The 21,389-nt window shown below is 37.0% G+C and overlaps 1 protein-coding gene across 1 annotated transcript; it reads left to right on the top strand.

The window, feature by feature from the left end:
• Window positions 1–10,738: 10,738 nt before the first annotated feature.
• Window positions 10,739–15,169, top strand: LOC140136595 (uncharacterized). The gene is made up of 3 exons (XM_072158280.1): window positions 10,739–13,550; window positions 13,907–14,075; window positions 15,020–15,169. The coding sequence occupies exons 1-3, from the start codon at window positions 10,758–10,760 to the stop codon at window positions 15,127–15,129; spliced, it is 3,072 nt and encodes a 1,023-aa protein (XP_072014381.1). The 5' UTR covers window positions 10,739–10,757; the 3' UTR covers window positions 15,130–15,169.
• The last annotated feature ends 6,220 nt before the right edge of the window (window positions 15,170–21,389 follow it).

The following is a 21,389-nucleotide window of genomic DNA, read 5'->3' as shown; positions in this document are numbered from 1 at the left end:
ATGGACGAGAGTGAGGAACTGGACACGTTTAGCAACTGGAAGCCAGTGCAGAATATGAAGCAACAGAGAAGTATGAGTACATTTTGGTTCTCTGAAAATGAGTCTGGGCACTCGTTTTGGAGAAGCTGCAGGCGGGTGAGATTTTTCTGGGAGATGCCATTAAGCAAGAAGGAGCAGTAATTAATGCGATCTGATTGTGATGATTTACCATTGCAGCGAAATTACAGCGCTTTGAGTCCTCTAAGATCTGGAGAAAGGCGCTTTATAAATCCAAAATTTATAATTTATTATTATTTATTAATCTTGACCAGAACAAGAGTCCTAACCGCATGAGTACACGCATCAAAACTGAGGAACCGCCTAATCATCCAAATATTGCCAATCTACCAGTTCAAAGTTTTGGACAAATGCGCAACATAACTGGACATCTTCATGTCATGGTCAAAATTGACCCCTAAATTCTTTATGGATGAAGATACAGATATCTCCAACCCATTCAAATAAAGGGTGAGATGTTTGAGATTAATGTAGTGATAATCAGAAGAGGCAGCAAAAACTTGTAGCTCATGGATGCAGTTGGAAAGTTTGAACAAGGCACAAGCTGCATCACCCGGGTGGGCAGGATTAAAGGTGATAATCAGCTGAATATCATCAGCATAGAGGTGATATTGAAGGCCGTGATTACGAATTATGTTCCCGATGGCATGAGTGTAATAGGTGAACAATATCGGGCCAATGACCAATGCCCGGGGGACACCATAGATGAACCTTATCAGAATAGCATCCCTTCACAAAGACCTGACTACTGCGATTTTCAAGGTAGGACTGGAACACTCTATGGGCATCACCAATGACGCCAAATTCTTGGCTCAACCGCTGCAACAGAATAACATCAATAGCTCTGATAATGGTATTATGAACAGCCAAGAGTGCTGTCTCGGTGCTGTGAGCAGCCCGATACGCTGACTGCAAATGCTCAGCCAGTTTATTGCATTCGACATACTTGGTGACCTGAGCAGAAACAACCTTTCCAATCAGTTTACCAACAAAGGCCAGATTGCAGACAGGCCAGTAGTTCGAGAGCTGCTGTTTGTCAAGGAACACCTTTTTTAGCACAGGCGTGATGGTAACAATACCGTGCTCAGCAGGAAAGTAGCCAGAAAGGAGGGGGTTATTGTTGATCTTAGTAAGAATAGGAAGACATATATGTTTCTTTAACAACCAGGTCGGGAGGGGGTCTATAGGTCACATGACTTGGAGGTCCATTGCGTTATTATTTTTGATAACTCTTCTTCAGACACAGCTTCAAATTTGTCAAGCGAGCATTGCAATGTGCTAGATGCAGAACATTGAGAAGCGGTGTTTGAAGAGGTAGCATGGACAGCTCAACATCAGCACGAATTGTTTCTACTTTACCAATGGTATCTGTCAGGTAATATCAAGGAACCGCAACATCGTGCCTTGATCTTGACCTTGATAAACAACAAAGACATCTCACTTTTGTTCGGACTAGTTTAATCAAGGCAGTATCAATATGAAAATGAAAAATAATTCATAATAATATTTCATATTACGGTACTCCACATACTCTTTTGAAAACAAGGCACTATTTAGTAAGCTGCCATTGATGGATTCTAAGGTTATTAATATATAGAAAATAGGCGGCATTCAAAGCCCCCATTCTTGATACAATTGCGCGCGAAAATATGGACAAATAGGCCCTATCACTGATTAATTTTGGTTACAATGAAGTTGAATATCGGTATTAAATTGATCTTTTAAATGATTTTGGAAATGCGCGCGAAATTTTGACTTTCGTCGCTTGGAGGGGGCGCAGAATCGCATATATATATATGAATTTGTAAGCGCTCTTTAAGGTTGGTCTGAACCCTATAATTATGGAAACTTTCGGGCCTCATAACTTCTAAATTGTTGGTCTAAAGTATATAAAAGTATACATATTTAGAATGGCAAAGACTTGATAAGTTCATCTGTGAGGTCAAATTTGGGCCAAAATGGCACTTTTGTCCCAAAATCCCAAAAATAACGGTTTTTGGCCCACTTCTTTTTTATGCACCGTAACAAAAAAATTCTTGGGCCAAACTTTTTTTTTCTTATTTTTTAAAAATTATATCAAAATATCTAGGACCCGTTTATTCGCTTTTTTGAATTTTGACCAATTTCACCAAAAATATTTGAAATTTGTGCCAAAATCGGGCTTTTTATGATTTTTTGAAAAATCAGCATTTTTGACCATTTTGGCGCAAATTTCTCAAAGTTAGTCGAAATTCAAAAAATGAAAAACGTGTCCTAGATATTTTGATCTAGTTTTTAAAATTAATAAAAAAAAATTTGGCCCAAGACTTTTTTTTGTTACGGTGCACAAACAAGAAGTGGGCCAAAAACCGTTATTTTTGGGATTTTGGGACAAAAGTGCCATTTTGGCCCAAATTTGACCTCACAGATGAACTTATCAAGTCTTTGCCATTCGAAATATGTATACTTTTATATACTTTAGACCAACAATTTAGAAGTTATGAGGCCCGAAAGTTTCCATAATTCCAGGGTTCAGACCAACCTTAAGCAAAGTCATTGTCCATAGAATTTAACCGTATGACAAAACAGGGGAAACTAGTAACTTTTCGCTCAAGATTTGCAATTGAAAGAGAAATGGTTATTGCTCATTGAAATGAAGCTAGTATATGGACGATTATTAATTCATTCAATGACATATAATCTTGAGGATCACTTGAGGTTTTGACTATTTTAAACGTACATTTTGGTCAAAAACTGTGCTTGAATAGGTCGTTTTCAACAGATTTACCACATTCACCTTGCTATAAACATTGAATTGCGTTATCAGTTGACGTAATGAAAAAAAATTTATAGGGGGAAGCGTTAGCTTTCGTTCGGTACAAAAAAAATTATGATTGGATGAAGGGAACATGTGAGGTTTTGACAAAAACCAATCACAGATGCCTATTTTCCACTAATAACCAGCTAGAAGCATACAGAAGTTCTTATAATGCTATGCACTTAACCGTGTAGTGTAAACAAAGACTGTGTACTGCTTGCTTGAAAGCTCTTTGACGAAATTGTGTACTCATGTGTATCGAGATGGAAATTGTGCATAGATTCGTTTATAGAGAATCGTTTTGTAGCCAAACCTTTCCATATGTGACCGTACAGCACGAATGAGCCGTAAATGTCCTCAATTGTATTCTGAGTTACAGTGTAAAATGGGCATGAAGGTCATATTCATAGGTATTTCAATTTGGTGCTACGTGTATCTCATTAAATGAGGTACACGTAGCACCAAATTGAGGTACATATGAATACGACCTTCATGCCCATTTTACACTGTAACTCAGAATACAATTGAGGACATTTACGGCTCATTCGTGCTGTACGGTCACATATGATGCTGAATTGGTCGATTCGGCGCCCAGGGCATGTGCCCCACTTGCCCCCGTCGCTATGCCACTGTTCAAAGTCACCTGAAAGAAGCACTTTTAAAGTAAGAGCGGAAATGGGTAAAGGGAGGCATGAGTATTGAGAACCACCCACTTGTCGCATAATCGTGTAATCAGTTTTTAATGCATTAGATCAATATTGATGAAATGATTGCAAATCTTTGACGGGTGTGATATGGAAGAATTGGGCGTGGTTATCAATAATTTGTATGATAACAGAAATCGTATAACATATTTTGGGTACTCATTTGTGGTCTGATTTTTATCCCAGATCAAGAGTAAGGGTTAAATTATGGCATACTAATTGAGAAAACAAGCATATTTTTCTCAAAAATATAAAAGAAAAAGTGTTACAATTTAAATTAGAGCTGTTGTGGCTCAAGAACCACGAATGAAGTCGATGGTTTTGATGACCTCTGCATGACATTTGGCCCCAATCATTAAAAACAATGTATAACTCTCAATTATGTGTTTGTCCTGATCTATTATGGTCAAGTTTTAAGCCAAAATGGGGAGATTTTAACATTTGACCCATAATTGACCTTCGACCACTAATGACCGCAGTTCCATTTTTTATTTTCCACTCATATCGATGATAATCTTTACAAAGTATCAGCCCATTTGGACAAGCTTCAATACTTGACCTGGGTTACATGATCTTCAAACTCGGGTGACCTCAGAATGATTTTTTACATGTTCCCCTCATATCTCGGATAATCTACACCAAATTTAAGACCAATCGGCCATTCTTTGAGGTTTGACCCCTATGACCTTTGGCATTAGATGACCTCAGAATAATTTATGAATTATCATGAATACAGCTAATCTGGCAAAGTGATTTTAGTAGTCTTAGTGTTGTTTGGTTACATTGTTGCTACTGACCCTTGTGTGACCTTTGACCCCAAGCTGGGCATAACTTATACATGTATTAAGCTTCGGCCAGTGGGTTTTCTGACCAAATTCGGGGGTCATAGTATGTAATTTAGAATAGGAATTAGAATTTTAAAGATTTTCACAAAATCACCTCTATTAACCCCTACATGACCTTTGACCCCAAGCTGTGTACAACTTAAATTTGGGCTAGTGGCTCTTCTGACTAAGTTTGGTGCTCATAGCATTTAAGTCAGAATAGGAGTAGCAATTTAAAGTTGTTCACAAAATGCCCCCCTAATAACCCCTTCGTGACTTTTGACACCCTATATTAAGCTTCAGTCAGTGCTTTTTGTGCCCAAGTTTGGTCGAAATCGGTGCAAGCGTCTGGCACTAGTAGCATTTTACAAGGCTGGCACATTAAAAACTTCGGTCGAAGTTTTGCCCCAAGTTTAAAAAAATAACGGTTAGTTCATGAAAAAGAAGAAGTGAAATTTAGCAAAACGCGACGAGGTTTATTTGCCCGTATTAGAGCTCTATTGTTCCGCTATTGTATCCGCTATTGTATCCACTATTGTATTCTATTCATAAAAGCTACTGCAAGAATCGCGGCAATCCCTGATATTGCAGGTGTCTACCGACGGCGTTTCGCATTTATTAACATTCAAAATGATCCGATACTCTTACATTTATAGACTTATTACCGCTTTTTATATCATATTCAGAAATTGCAATTATGAAAACTACAAACTTTGAAAGTGAAATATATTTACCATCGAAAATATATCATACTTAAATTCTATGATACCCAACCCAGAAGTGCCCATTTCTAAATTTTTGAGTGAACACAATAATGCGATTGATTTTCTTACACGTAAAATACGGCCAATTCAGAGAGAAAATCTTGTTTCACGTATAGGGCCAGCTAAGGGCCTACTATAGACATTTTCTTTTTGTTGGCTGGCCGCTGAGCTACATCTTTTTACTAATTATAGATACGTCAAAACGTGTTACCATGTTGAAAGTGTACAAGCTATTTCTACTTGCTTTAGAGAGAGCACAATTGAATGAAGACGATTTATTTATGCCAGGATTTCATTTAATATAACTATTTTTTATTTTAATAATACCCCATACCTAACAAGAACATAAGGAAATATTGTAAAGGCCATAAATATACGCACTCATGCATAGGGAGATAAACATGATAAAGTTAATCTTTTCATTCTCGTTCATTAACCTTTGGAACATTTCACAATCCTTCTCGGCAATCTAGGGCCATAGGCCTATAGTAATTTAAATCGTGAAATGGCGCAACACGCAAATTAAAGCAGCGCGAGCGAACGCAGTCGCAGACAAACTCTAGATATTAAATGAAATGCAAAGAAAGAGGAAGAGAGACTGATGAAAATAAAGGAACAAAGTCAAGAATGAACAAGAAAGAGAAAATAGAAAGAAAGAAAGAAAGAAAGAAAGAAAAAGAAAGGAGGAAAGAAAGAAAGGAAGGAAAAAGAAATGAGAAGAAAGAAATAAAAAAAAAAAAAAGGAAAGGAAAGAATGAAAGTAGGCCTATGAAAGAAAGAAAAAGAAAATAAAAAAGAAAGAAAAAAGAGGAAGAAAGAAAGAAAGAAAGAAAGAAAGAAAGAAAGAAGGAGAGAAAGAAAGGAAGGAAGAAAGAAAGAATGAAAGAAAGAAAAAAAAGCAAGGAAGGAAAATGAAAAGAGAAGAAAGAAATAAAGAAAAGAAAAAGAACTAAAAAGGAAAGGAATAATGAAAGTAGGCTTATGATAGAAAGAAAGAAAAACGAAAGAAAGGAGGTAAGAAAGAAAAAGAGAAAGAAAGAAGGGGAGAAAGAAAGAAAGAGAGAAAGAAAGAAAGAGAGAAAGAAATTAATACAAAAAACTGCTATAATGGAGAGAATGAAGATCTACCAAATGGGCAGGGCGTGACCAAAAGGAAATTAAAGTTTGAATGCAGAAAATTGGACATTAAGTCCGATGCTATCAGGGCCAGCAAGGGTGCCGTAATGGCATATAGTATGTATATGAATGGATGAAATTAATTGATTGATTGATTGTATGTTGTTCCTTCAACCAACGCTAGTGATCTGAACCTGAGGTTTGGAGAAGGCCAGTGACTTTAAGATCAGACGAAATATGGGGAATCTCGTTGTAGTGGCGCGTGATGGGAGTGTCACCGTTGTTTTTGCTCACTTTGATAAAGTACTTTTGTACGAAAGTCAGTGTATAATTTTATATTAAAACATCGTTGAACAACACCATTTTGTTCAATTACTTTTCACTTTTTACCATGCGATGTTACGTGGGACTCTTAATTTTTTTCTGCACCAAATAATGAGATTTATATATTTTCTAAGACATTAGATCTGTTTAATAATTTATTTGATTCAAACAGAAAAACGTCAAGTGTTCAAACTTTAAAGCTCTTTTTCTCGAAACAGCGATTTTAATTTCAAGTTAGATCATTTTACCAAATCAGGGCCGAATTAGGCTGTTTAGCTTAATCATGTGAGGCCCACATACAAAGTTCAACAAAAAGTGAACGATGTTATAGCTTGGAGGGCTAACAAACCAACACCGCCAAATTCGACTGACGTGTGTACAACGTGGGAAGCTATGGGGAAATTGAACACTCGTTGTCTGATCATGCATGTGTTTATGGTTATGGATAACGGTTACTTAGCAGCTCTCGTTCTGCTTGGGTTTATTGAATACACTCTATCATCACTATCAGTCCCTCGCTGAACTATTGGGTTCAGCTATTAATTTTTATAATAATTCTTACCCCATGCAGCTGATGGGGTGATTACGGGTCGTCAAAACCACTAACCGCGAAATGAGGATATCGAACTAGTTTGCCCCGCAGGGCTAAAAAGAACCACAAACCGCGAAATATGGATATCGAAATCATCCAGAAATATGGATATCCAACTAGTTTGCCCCGCAGGGCTACAAAGAACCATTAACCGCGAAATATGGATATCCAACTAGTTCGCCTCGCATGGCTACAAAGAACCCACTTACTGCGCAATATTTTTTACCTCAAAAAAATAATTAATATCTACCAAAAAACGTTTCAAAACGTAAAAAGGGGCCAAAGTTTAACAAATCTTTCCTGTGTGGCTTTTCACCCTTTTTTAAACTTGGTCCCATTTATGAAAGTTTCTAAAGACCCATATGAAGTCATCTTTAGGCTACTTGTTTGTTTTCTTAGTTGTCATTGTTCATTTTGTAGAGTAAATGAATTAATGTTCGTGCGTGATTGAAGTTTTTCCGTAAAGACGTTATAATGTAGTTTGATTTAAGCAAAAGTAGCAAATACTCACTTTGTTAAATTCTTCATCGTCTTGTGCGATTCTGCGCCTCATGTACAGATGTAGGGCCTATATGCAAGTTGACAGACAGTCAATTTGCTAAGTATATATAATACTCTACTACTCTCTATGAACACGCAATATAATGAAACATAAACCTTCAAATGATTTTGATAATACATAGCCTATGCTTTTGAACAGTCTTAAACCTAATTGTAGAAATTACTACTATACTGAATGGGACCAAGTTTAAAAAAGGGTGAAAAGCCACACGGGAAAGATTTTTTAAACTTTGGCCCCTTTTTACGTTTTGAAACGTTTTTTGGTAGATAAGGTTAACTAAGACTCGAGGCTATGGTAGCCGTGCTTCAGGGAACGCATTTTCAGTTAAGCATTGTTCTGACCTCGTTAGCCTCGAGTCAACTGTTAAGCCATCCGTCGAGAAACTCGCCCATAGAGGCTTTCATGGCAGAGTGACTTTAAATACACGTTGAAGGTTTAAACTGTATTTTGTGAACTCTCTATTGTCTTGATATCAATAAAACCAATCGTCAATCCACGTCACAATGTGTTCATGAACCTGAAAGTAACATCAACAGTTTAAGTCAACGAACAATTGTTCAACATTGTGTAAGTGGGATTCCCCGTATTGCACATTGACACGTCAGCATAGCAGAGATCAATATATCGTTCGGACAAAATACACTGGAAATATTGGAAGGTGTCTGACCCGATTTGAAATAATTAGCATCTTTGTGAATTCATTTGTGCTTACTTAATACAGGTAAGTAATTTGTGCGTATTCTGACTCACTTTCCAGCTAGAATTATCCTGGTCCAGATCCGGACAAGTGATCACTTCGACGGCCATAAAGTTATCTTTAATGGGAATGAACCTGGAGAAATTTAGTTTCTATAATTATGTTATTGGACATCCACAAAATGACGGTGTCAGTTTGCAATATTCATATCTAAATTATTTAGATTTAGATAGACTTCATCTTGCACAGCTATTTTCCCTTGAACTTGCTTTTAATATACAGTTGCACAACATGTTTACATGTAACATGTAACTTGTACTAGTATGAAGACTTTTATTACACACACTATGTATGTGTTCGGGGTATTATATTGCGACATTAGTGGAACCAATGTTTTGTGTGTGATATCCTTTCAACTCAAATAATAAAACTAGAATTTGTCTACATGTTCCTAATGCGTCCCACGAGGAGTTGAAGGTCATAAGAATGGGGCAAAAACTGAAAGATTTTGTCTCAAATTGTTCTTCTCATCGCTAGGAATAATAAAAGTTCATTGTCATATTGTTCTATATGGTCCTTACTTCAAGGGATATAAGGTCAAATAAGTCATTATGTCAAACATTTCATACAGAAAGGTCATGTTTTACAAATGGTCCGATTTCACCGAAAATCGGTCTCAAATTTACTCACAAATTGCATTCTGAATACTTGGAATGTCCTTCTGATATATTTAAATATCAAAACTATTAAAACAAACCTCGAAGTAAACTTTATAAATCTAATGATATGTACTTCAAGTGTATGTAGCTGGGTTAAAAAGCCGTCAATCATACGAAAAGTTTGACATTCGTATTGAATATATACATTTCCCCCAAACAAATTTTAGGTCTTTTTGGAAAAAAATGTATATCTTCAATACGAAATGTCAAACTTTTCGTATGATGGACGGCTTTTCATCCTAGCTACATACACTTTAAGTATATATTATTAGATTTATGGAGTTTACTTCGAGGACTGTTAAATGTCAAAAATATCATTTTTCAACCATTTGTCATAACATTTTTATTATATAAGAAGGATAGTCCTCGTGTTCAGAATTCAATTTAGTATGTCTCGTGTGCTCTCAGGTCTAACAAAAATACTGTGCAAACGTCGCTATCCGAGCCTTAACATAAGAAATCACCACTTAATGCACAGTTTTGGTGCAATTCGTATTGCCATGTCCCTCTTCAGAGTTAATGCAGCCAAAGTCCTAAAGAAATATGTACATGAATATCTTTTGACTCATGATTTCGTCCGATTCTAAGGATATGCATTTCACAAACAAATTATTTTTCTATTTCGTTTGCCAAGAGATGTAATTCGAGTAAAAGTTACGATTGAATCGGTACTTTTTGAAATGTTGGTCTCTGTGCATGAGATATTTGACATTTGACCTAAATTACTCTGTAACTCCGAAATACACACCCTAGTGCTATATGACAATTTACTTTTATATTCCTACTAATGAGAGGAACAATTTGAGGTATGTTACAACATGATAGAACAAAATTTAAATTTTGTCCCCATTATGACCAAAAATCCCGTTGGTTCCACTTAATGCTAAGTCAAACTCTTTGTGGAAAATAAAATAAATTAAAGTAATTAACAGGTTGCCATATGCCAAAATGTTATTTTTGTTCAATTTTGGCCCGGTATTTCGATCCGTGCGGAGGCAACCTGGCCCCATCTTTTTAAAAATAAGTCCACAGTATAAATAGTGCACTTGCCTCACTAATTTGTATGAAAATTGCAGGAAAGTCGTTCCGATGCTCCGCTTCGAGAATGCGCGAAGCGTGCAAAAATTTACAGTAAAATGCTAGAATGGTTCAAAATTGAGTTTCTGAATTTTGGAATGAAATATACCAAAAGGAAGATTATACAAAACACGAATATTTTGCGGTATTTTGAGTCAGGGGCAACTTCCCCCTACTCCATAGTCGGTATACATCACTGTCGGTGTATGAAAGCCAGTTTCCAAAATATATTATCTAATGTTAAAGTAAGTAACTTGAATCACAAACTTGTATTTTAGGTGATTGTTATGATGCATTGCTTGTATTTGTTATTTAAAGCCATAAATAACCATAACCCTAACTTTAAATGCTGAAGCACTAACCATTACCGTCGACACTAGTCGTTCCATGTGTTTCATTTTCTTGAAAAAAATATGTCCATTTCAATGGAAATTATTCGTAATCTTGAACTCTATCACTTTATATTTTACTTATCTTATTCTTTTTACAGGTCTTGTAACGACAAACTAACTTAGTTTTCAATCATGGAGAATATATTTAACGCTTATTTGGAATTGAAGCTGAAATGTCTTGGGGTCCGAGCTTTTATGAATACAGAGGTAGCGCACTTCTGGGCAAAAAATGGCAAAGAATCTGGTCGGTGTCCTTCACGTCGCAGACCGGTACAAATATTAGGAGATGCCCGGGCTGGCAAGACGAGTCTTCGTAAGACATTGATGGGAGAGGAATTCAATCCTGAAGAATACACAACGGAAGGTATAGAAACGAAGATGTGCCATATCAGCACCGTCGACAGCAAATGGCACGGAAAGGACATTGATGGATCGGTCGAATACGAAGAAGCCCTTAGCTGGTACATCGTCAGACAAACAATCGCAGATTATATGTCGCGTAATGTAAAGTACTCATTGAAAGATATTCTCTCATTCTTTCTTGTTGCATTTTGCCTCATCTTACTCCTGTGTTACACGAGTTACTTATATTCAGATGGTGTTTGTTTGCTTCGAAGACTACCAAACTGGTCTGAGATATGGCAGTCGCATGTTATACGCACGATCATTGTTGTTGTACTGAGTTTCATATTTGGTTCAGACGTGGCATTTATCCTTACAGGATATGCCTTTAATCTCTCATGGTCTCTCTTGCAGGTGTTGCATAAACAAACAGCTTTAGGATTGAGCGTGGACACCATTATTTGGCTTCTAGCTGTTATCTATATATCTGCGTTTGTTTCTGGAATGGGACTTTATGGTATTATTTTATCCATAATGGTTATTCAGACACTGCAAGCTGAAGATGACTTGTTGTGTTGGCATGTATCCTCGCCAGAGATTGAAAAAGACTTACTTATGGCTCTAACATTTGGAATAACCTTTGGGCTTGCAGTACGGGCACTTGTCACCATAATATTAAACATTAAACACGTCTCTGTCTTGGAACTACCACTAATTATCATGGCAAGTTTTGTATCAAACTTCGAAAAATCTTACACGTACTTATTTATTTCCGGTTGTCTGCTGGGTTGGTTAGCGTTTCTTTCCTTCTTCCAGGGTCATAGTGTACAGGCACGCATTCCAGTAAGATACAATGGTGTCATAACTCTGACTCTCCCTCATACCATCATGGTAATTGGCTACATCATCACGTGCCTTGAAAAGGGAGAAGTTTCACATATGTCGTACTTCGCCTTCATGTTCTTCCTTTCAATCGGCATTATACTCATTGACAACAAAGGAATACCCGACTGTTTAAAAATTGATTCTATCTTCGGTGGCGTTATTTTAGACGATCTGCGTGACAAACTTGCCCTCATTGTAGATGGCGGTTCTTACTTGTCACGACTTCCCATCTGGCTACGTATATCTGATTACGCTGGACAAGATATATATTATAACACCCATCATACATTCATGACACCCGATGCTACTTACATTGTAGTCTTCGACCTCACCGACTTTGTAATGAAGGGACTTCGAGATAAAGCATACAAACGCATCCTTTTTTGGCTTCGATCCATTAGAACTCATTCAAACTCTCCAATTCTACTCGTCGGAACACATGCTGATCAATTTGATCCTTCGCTGATTTCAGATATACAGAATTATTTCAAAACAAAATTATCAAAAGTAAATGATTCATTTCTTGACAGAATTGCTTGGAACGGAGACAGCCCTTTCTTTGCAATCGACAACCGCCGTCGTACATCCCTCGACATACGCAAACTGAAGACTGTGATATGGAAAACAGCAAACCAATCTTTTTCTGTAAAAGAAACGCATCTAATCAGATGGTTGAAGTTTTATACTTTTATGAATGCAAAGAGAGAAGCAGCAAAGAAGTGCTTAATGAAGTTGTTAATGACCGTTGATGAAGTGAAGAATGGCTTCGATCAAACCGCTGATGACTTCGATGAGACGCTCGAGTATTTCAACAAAATTGGAGAGATCTTTTATAATACCAAGGACCCCTTTTTACGTCAATACGTATTACTCGATAAAAATGTCATCGTTCAAGCGGCTGAAGCCATCCATTTGATTCCAGAAATAACTAAGCAAGGATCTCTAATGTCGTATTGGAAGTTGCTAAGTGAAAGAGGAATACTTCACTTCAAAGTGGCTAAGAATCTCTTTGATAAAGATGGAGCTGCAAATGCAAATGAACGTGTGTTAGTAGTTTTAGCCATGCTTGAAAGTTACAATTTGATATGCAAGATACCTGTAAGTGAGCTCAACAATGACGCCGAAGTTAATTTTAAATCAAGACCAAATTACTTCGTTCCGTCAAAACTTCCTCACGGAGTCCCAGACGTACCATCTGATGACGACATTTGCAAGTACTACTTTGATTTCGGTGATTTTATGCCAAACGCATTGTTTTCGCGTTTACTCGCATGTTGTCAAGCAACCTCTTCTCTGCAATGTGAAACAGACCAAAGTCGCTACCTTTACAGAGAAGGAGGTGAGTTCCAAATTGAGTTCAAGAATAACTTAGGCAGATTTTACTTCTGGCTACAGCTGAACACAGACAACCCAGAACAGAACCTCATAATGGTGTCAGTTAAGCCACACTGTGGTAGCAATCCCTTCAATCTTCTACGGCACTTATGGCAACAAGTAGAGGATCTTCGTAGCGAGCTGTTCCGAGGTATACGATATCACTGCGGCGCAGAATGCCAATGGAGTCCGCCACATCAAATGGCTGAAGAGAAAGCATTGCACATTTTGGACGAGGCTCATCAAAACCAACAGACGTTCCTAAGACCAAGCAAAACTTTCATGTGCAGACACAGGAAGATACAGCTAGATGAGCATCGTCAGGTATGTATAAAACATCACTTTATACAAATTATTACACTATAACTCATCTCTGAGAAAATTCAAATTGGAATCAAATAAATCTAGTCAACCTGGAAATTTACGTTTTTGTTAAATGGAAGCACCGACGTTGCTCTTAAAACCTTCGTTGCAATGTTTTGAGTAGGTTCTTGTAATAAAGTTTTAATTAGTCTTGGCCTTTTCCAGAATTAGTTGCAAAGAGCAACGTGTAATAGTTGGACATTGACTATAGTGTTTTAAACATTGCGTCTATCAGTAATTTGCATTATATTACTTTCTTAGCCACCCATTGATTGTTAAGCAACATTATTTTTTTGCATTTCTTCTGTGTATCTCAGTTCAGAGTCATGAACGCAGAAGGTTCTGGTGTCCAAGGTCATACACTATCTCAAAGTCTGACTGGTGCTCCTAATGTGAAGGGGAACCATAACGTCATGATTAATAATCCAGCTGTAGTGAACATCAGTGAAAGATGCATTCCAGGTGTTACAGAACATCCAATTCAAGGTTAGTAGAAAATGTTACAACACAAAAAATAAATTTTGAGAGTAATTATTTGTTTCAACATCAACAACAACAACATACTGAATACAATTACCTAAATATAATGTAGTTTTTAAGGGATGGGGTATGAACGTTTGAACAGTATTTTATGTGTGACATGAGAGCACATCAGACGTATCGAGTTGCATTCTGAATACGAAGAATGTCCTTCTGATATCAAATAATTTAGATTTTTTTTTAGTTCGCGATATGATACACATTTTATGGCAAATGATTAAAAATTGATATTTCTGATATTTAACATTCCTCGTAGTAAACTTTATAAATCTAATGATATGTACTTAAAGTGCATGTAGCTGGGATGAAAAGCTGACGATCAAATGAAAATTCGGACCTTTGAAGATAAAGCTTTTTTCCCCAAAACACCAAAAACAAAACTAAAACAACAACAATAACAACAACAACAACAACAACAACAAAATATATATCTTCAATATGAAAGGTCTAAATTTTCAATTGATCGTCGGCTTTTCATCCCTGCTACATACACCTAAAAGTCCATATCATTAGATTTAGAAAGTTTACTTTGAGGACTGTTAAATATCAAAAATTTAAAAGATATCAAATTTTAAAATGTATCGCGAATTTCAATTTTTGATATCAGAAGGACATTCGTCGTATTCAGAATGCAATTCGATATGTCTGATGCCCGGGGTCTGATGTGCTCTCATGTCCAACAATAATACTGTCCAAACGTTCATACCAGAGCCCTTAACATCCTCCCAATTGTGGCTACCTAAAAACGGTAGCCGCAAAAAATGTACTCCAATGTACTTGCTATGATCGAGAAACGACAGTACACACTGAAAGACTACACATACACAACTTCCATGTAACTATTAAGATTTCATCAAATATAATGTCATCTTCTTGTAAACCCATTTCAGGACCAGCCTTCGGTGATGCAGGGAGTAATGGTGCCATTTTCGAAATTGAGGCCGGTGAATCATCATCCAATCTGAGACGTCGTTTAACTTTCGAACAATCTTCTGAATGAATACCTCTTTACACTAAAACACCACACAGCCCTGAAGAATGAGTCTAAATGTAAATGTAAATGAGTTTAGTATTGCATTGCATTTATCAATTACTTTATTGATTACCCCTCGTTTTATCTTTTCTGTTTCTGTTTCTGTTTCGGTTTCCGGTTTCGGTTTCGGATCTCATTGTTATTTTGAAGTGTTAGCATGGTACGTGTGAACAATCCTTTTATTCTAGTCTTTTGTTGACTACAGAAAAGTTGAACGAACGGTTTCGGGAGTTATGTTAATTTCTGACATGAAAAAAGTGAGATGAGAGGGTTGATGCTAATCTAGACAAAAGAAGTGTCTCAATTTTACGGTCGTAAATTCGCGATAAATTGTACGGCTTCAATTGACTTGCGTTGGGTGTATAGGTACTCCAGCCTAAGCGGGAGTAGATTGTGAAAATAGCCCAACGTAGAAATATACATTAACACGATTAATATAAATTAATCAATAGTAATCAGTGTTGCCAAGAATTACGTATACTTGTTCGTGCAATCGCGCAAAAATCGGTCATAATTATGATTACGTAGCGATTAAACGGGGAATTATTTTCGGTTCGGTTCGGTTCGGATCGGATCGGATCGGAGAGAGGAGAGGAGGAGAGGAGAGAGAGGAGAGGAGAGGAGAGAGAGAGGAGAGGAGAGGAGAGAGAGGAGGGAGAGAGAGAGAGGAGGAGAGGAGAGGAGAGGAGAGGAGAGGAGAGGAGAGGAGAGGAGAGGAGAGAGGAGGAGAGGAGAGGAGAGGAGAGGAGAGGAGAGGAGAGGAGAGAGAGGAGAGGAGAGGAGAGGAGAGGAGAGGAGAGGGGAGGAGATCGAGAGAAGAGAGGGGGCGAGCAGAGCAGGGAGGAGTTTATTCCGTTTATTTTGATTTTTCCACGTTGATCATAGGCCTACTGCTAAAGCAGTGCGAGGGGGAGAAGGGTAAAGGAAATACAAGATCCAATATACAAGGTGTCCCAGAATGATTTATACCGTGTTTGAACAAAAATCTAAAATAAATAGTCAACAGTGTATCTAATCTTAATAAGTGCAATACAATGCCACATATGTCTCCTACTTATTCTGTGATTTTCATGGAAATAGCTTGATTCGTTTTCGCGTGACATTGTTATTACTGAAAATGGACAAAAACGGCATGTGTGTAATTTACAGTGCAAAGGCATCATAACACATGGATCCTTTATCACCATCGTCCAGCCGCACTGTGCAATATACGGTATTGGAGAAATCCTATATTCTTTTATAGGAAATGGCTTACAATGCCAAAATAATTCTTGAAATGGGATTAAGTGAAACATTTCAATATGACATCCGATATTTAGGTTGAAAAACATACTTTTTATGTGATTTTTACCCCAATTTTTACCCAAAAATGACATTATTACAGAGGATATAACTTCCTCAAGCATCCTCCGCAGTAAATTTTAATCTTCTTCATTACGTAGCTATGGGTTTGCCCATATACTGTGGACATACATGCATGCTGTGACACTAAGGACAAACCTTCTCTATACTTTTATGAAAAATCCATCTCTGCCGGCATTTCAAATGAAGAAACTCACACAATTAACTTCAAAACTGCCGCCAAAAAAAGAATAGTTTAAGGTCACTCAAGCGTAGCGAATCCTTTTATTCCATACAAGGATTGCTTCATGACATCATAAATAAACGATAGATATGGACTATTTAGTAGAAGTAAGAACAGGACGCAACAAATATACTGCATAACATTTTCCAAATAACTTTGTGCTGAACGGTTAGTAATTTTCAAAATAGGTTGCTTTGTCAAAACTTGGAATTCACCATTTTTACGCAATCCTCTCTAACTTCTACCAGAAACGTCCAATTTTTAAAATGGCATAGGTGAGAGTTGGGGAGGGGAGAGACAGACAGACTAGAAAGAGAAGAAAGCGAGAGGAGTAGAGGCAGGGGTCCTTTTTTTTAAATGTCATAGTAATATGGACCATAATGACGCCAAATTTGCGTTCGGACCTGATGTAGGCCTATCCTGCCTAGTTAAATGACTGACATGAGTAAGATTGCCCACTTGAGACGCCAGTGTTGCATATAATTGACTTATCCAACCTTTATCATGTTTATTGACAGTACCTATTATTACCTCTTCAAATGAGAAGCATGATGCCCCAAACGTAACAATGAAGTCAACTTACACACCATCCTACTTAATCCCTTGCGTTTTCGTTTCTGAACAATAGACCTCCCGAAACAGAAAAGATGAAACGAGCCTACGTCTTGAAAGATGTTGGTGACTATTAGCTATTCGATGTAGAAGTGACATACTATAGCAATAGATGAATACAATTTTTGACTATATCGCCTTGCACAACAACGTTCACAGGGTACCTATGCATTGAACCATATCATGCTGATCACTCGCACCTGTAAGATCAGTATCTTTGAAAAGAGCGGTATTGTATTCAATCTAAGACTGCAGACATACACAGGTGATGAGTGCAACGTGCTTGTAGTGCAGTATTGTATTAATCTATTGCTATGGTAGTTAATCCGATTTATTACGTCACCTCTTCAGCGAATAGAAGTATTGCCCCTGAGTCAGTTAACTCACACCTGTACGTTTAGTGTCTCCGAAACGATCATTATTGTATTCAATCTATGATTACACACAGACATGGCAGGTGATGAGTGTAGCCTACTTATAGTGCAAGGCAATACATTCAAAAAAATTTTCATCCACCGCTATGGTGATTAATCCTTTTTACATCAACAAAGGCAAGGGACTGGTATATCGCTATGCTTGAGCGAAATGCATATAACCACTACACTGTTCAATAGCCGTATTGTGATGTGGAGGTAGTTTTAAAAGCAAGGGCCTTGAACAAAACATAATGCGCGAGCATACTGCCAGGCAAAAAAACAATGGAAATTGTGATGATGCAATCGCATACTGCCAGGCAATGACGTCAGAAGTTATCTATAGTCAACCATTACAAATATGTATTACATGTCATCTTATAATCGTTAATATAATTAGCAACATGTATTGAAACTACTTTTATTATATACTAGTATTATTTAGTGTTAGTTTATATTCGATATACTGGTATAATTTAATGTACTTGAACATAAAATGATCCTTTCATTTTGGGAAGGACATATACAAAGGCATTTAGGAGTTAATAATAGTAAAACTTCGTCTACAAGCACAGTGTTTTTGATGAAAGCTAAATTAATGCGAAACAGTCGTAAATATGCCAATACAATAGATTAGTCTTACAATAGTATGTTTTTGTATACGTCTGTATTGGTAATTTATTTACTCAAACTCCATAATGTTATAATTTTGTTTATGGAGGGTGACTGGATTAAAATTTGCTTTGATCAAAAACACGCTATAAACATTTGTGGGTGTAATATGCTTGTAGACGAGGTTTTATGGTATTTCAATAAAGTAACATCCTTTAAAAATATTTTAATCATACAATGTTTCTATATCTTGTTGAGATAGCCTTCATGAATGGTGAATAACAAGCCACTTTCTTCACGATAACGCCAGGTTTATATCCGAAGGAAATTATAAAAACCAATGTAAAATACAAACATCATCATCATCATCATCACCATCAGCCGTATTCAGCCCGCTGCAGGGCGAAAGCCTCCCCAAGTTGGCACCAAAGTTTCCTGTCATTTGCTTTTGCCATCCACCTGATCCCTATGAAACTTGCTATCTCATCCCTCCATCTGACTTTCTGTCTGCCTTGGTGTCTTGAGCCCAGCCAAGGCCTCCATTCTCTGACATTCTTTGTCCATCTATTATCTGTTGATCTTGCAAGATGGCCAGCCCAATGCCACTTCTTCATCTTTATTGTGTGGATTATGTCTGTAACTTCTGTTTGGCTCCTGATCCATGCCACTGTTTTCCTGTCCCTTTTGGTGTAGCTCAGCATACATCTTTCCATGCTATGCTGTGCAGTTTTCAGTTTTTGCTCCATCCTCTTAGTAAGTGACCATGTTTCAGCTCCATAGGTCATGGCTGGTAGTACACATTGGTTGAAAACCTTTCGTTTCAGACAAGTTGGCATCTTACTTCTCATGATGTCATTGAGCTTGCCAAATGCACACCAACCAGCCCTAGTCCTCCTCTTTACTTCATCCATGTGATTGTGAGTCATGTTGATTAGTTGTCCTAAGTACACATATTGGTCCATACAAACATAAACAGTGGTAATCTTGTATTTTGGAGGTGTGTGGTCTGGTGCATCACAAATATCATCCTGTCATGTGAAAAATTGAGATGCTCTATTTGTGAGGTGAAGTTTGAGTTTAGCATAAGCAACAAATATGATTTAAAGGGTTAGGTTTAAATTGAGTCCAAAATGTTAGATTTAGGTTAGAGTTTGGGGTTAAGATCTTCATGTTAATATTAAGGGTTGAAGTTTTGACAATATATCATTTTCAGTTTGGAAACTAGGCGTATGCACAATTGTACATTGTATGGTATATATAAAAAACGAAAATATTGTATTCCTTTTATGTTATCTTGTTGCGATAGCTTTCATTAATGATAAAAAAATAGCCAATATTATGCCACTGACTTCATGATAGAGTAAAATCAGGTTGACTTCTTAAGGAAATTGTACAAAACAATGTAAAAAACAACATAACAGTGATAACTGATTAAAGCATATTCTTATTCTAACCCGCAATGGCTGGTTCCCTGCTGAGTATATCTCACCTGAAATGTGAAATGATGCGTCCTTGGCGGGAATTTTAATCTGCATTCCATCACTTGTGTTACACGTAGACAAAAGAATGATGAAAGTTTACAACACAATACAATATAACATCGATTTTTAAGCGGCTTTAATCCACTCAATTGGGCAGTCACAACACCAGCTTGGTGCGCCGGGGACCCACTTATGACCAACCAAATCCTGACCATGACTTGGCTCGTTGGATTCTTCTATAGAATAGAGTGTCATACTAACATAAAAGCCAGTAGCTTCGTGAACGATGTTGTTGATATATAACTACGTGTATAGACACGAGAGGCTTCTTGCTGCATGATTAGATAGACCATAGATAGTGAAGGGATAGACAAACATGCTCCTCCTGTCGTCTGCAAGATATCGCTGAATGTTTGCTTTTATAAATCAGATAACGCAAGTGTCAAAATGCAATAGTCGATTTCCGACATTATTATTATCGCAAATTTTCATCGTTTCATTTTGTGTATTTTATTTATTTTATCAAAAAGAACAAATAGAAAAAAAATGATGATAATACTCGTAAAACTGCGTGACTAAGCTTTATATCGTATCATATACAATCATGTACATGTATTTATATTCTGCTAGAGAAAAATATATGATTGATTTTAATCAAAAGCTTTATAGATGTAGCTAACAGCTTCTGATCGATACCAGTCACTTCCGTTACAGATATTATGCTTACAAATTCAACAAGGTGTCCCAGTTTAAGTCTCGTATGTAGATTCTTAGTAGTGATGTGAGATGTGACATACCATAATATATTGAATATCGACGTTGTATGGTATTTAAGGTACACGGTGGCTCAGTGGTTACGGCCTTGGAGTCATAATCTGAGAGCTTGCTCGACGTGCGTTGGTTCGAGTCCCCGTCCCACCACCGTGTTGCGCCCTTGGGCAAGGCGCTTTGCCTCGCTTGCCTCACCCCACCCAGGTGTAATAGGAAGCTGTTAGGGGTAGTCACAGTCGTTGTACTGATGAACCCTGCGCCAATTGTAGGCTGCAAACGTGGTTCCGACATATTCTAATAACGGCGGAATAAATGTAAAGCGCTTTGAGGCTGTTTACGGCATAAAGCGCTATATAAATATCTACATTTATTTTTTTTATTTATTTAAGGTAATATCATATGTCTATTGGTTCGTTAAATTATATGCAACCCTCACATGCAAGTCTCCTTATTTTCAAGTAACATCAGGTTTCTCCACGAGTAATTATCAAAGAACTCGCTTATCACACTGATATACTGTTAATGTTATACAAGATTAATTTGACCCCACTACATTCTCAAGACGTGTACTCAACTCAACATTTTTTTATTTTTTGAAATTCGCGATGTAATACAAATTTTTATGGCAAATTATAAAAAATTGATATTTTTGACATTTAACAGTCCTCAAAGTAAAATTTATAAATCTAATAATATTTACTTAAAGTGTATGTAGCTGGGAGGAAAAGCCGACGATCTTTTGAAAATTTTGAT

This window comes from Amphiura filiformis, chromosome 16, assembly GCF_039555335.1.
Source record: "Amphiura filiformis chromosome 16, Afil_fr2py, whole genome shotgun sequence".
Lineage (NCBI taxonomy): Eukaryota > Metazoa > Echinodermata > Ophiuroidea > Amphilepidida > Amphiuridae > Amphiura > Amphiura filiformis.
Note: the sequence above shows the minus strand (reverse complement) of the source record. Positions and strands in the feature narration are given on the sequence as shown.

Excerpts from the sequence above, each read along its gene's own strand:
- LOC140136595 (XM_072158280.1), top strand. The coding sequence starts at position 10,758 with ATGGAGAATATATTTAACGCTTATTTGGAATTGAAGCTGAAATGTCTT. Across the intron at positions 13,551-13,906 it reads AGCTAGATGAGCATCGTCAG|TTCAGAGTCATGAACGCAGA; the intron begins GTATGTATAAAA and ends TGTGTATCTCAG. Across the intron at positions 14,076-15,019 it reads TACAGAACATCCAATTCAAG|GACCAGCCTTCGGTGATGCA; the intron begins GTTAGTAGAAAA and ends AACCCATTTCAG.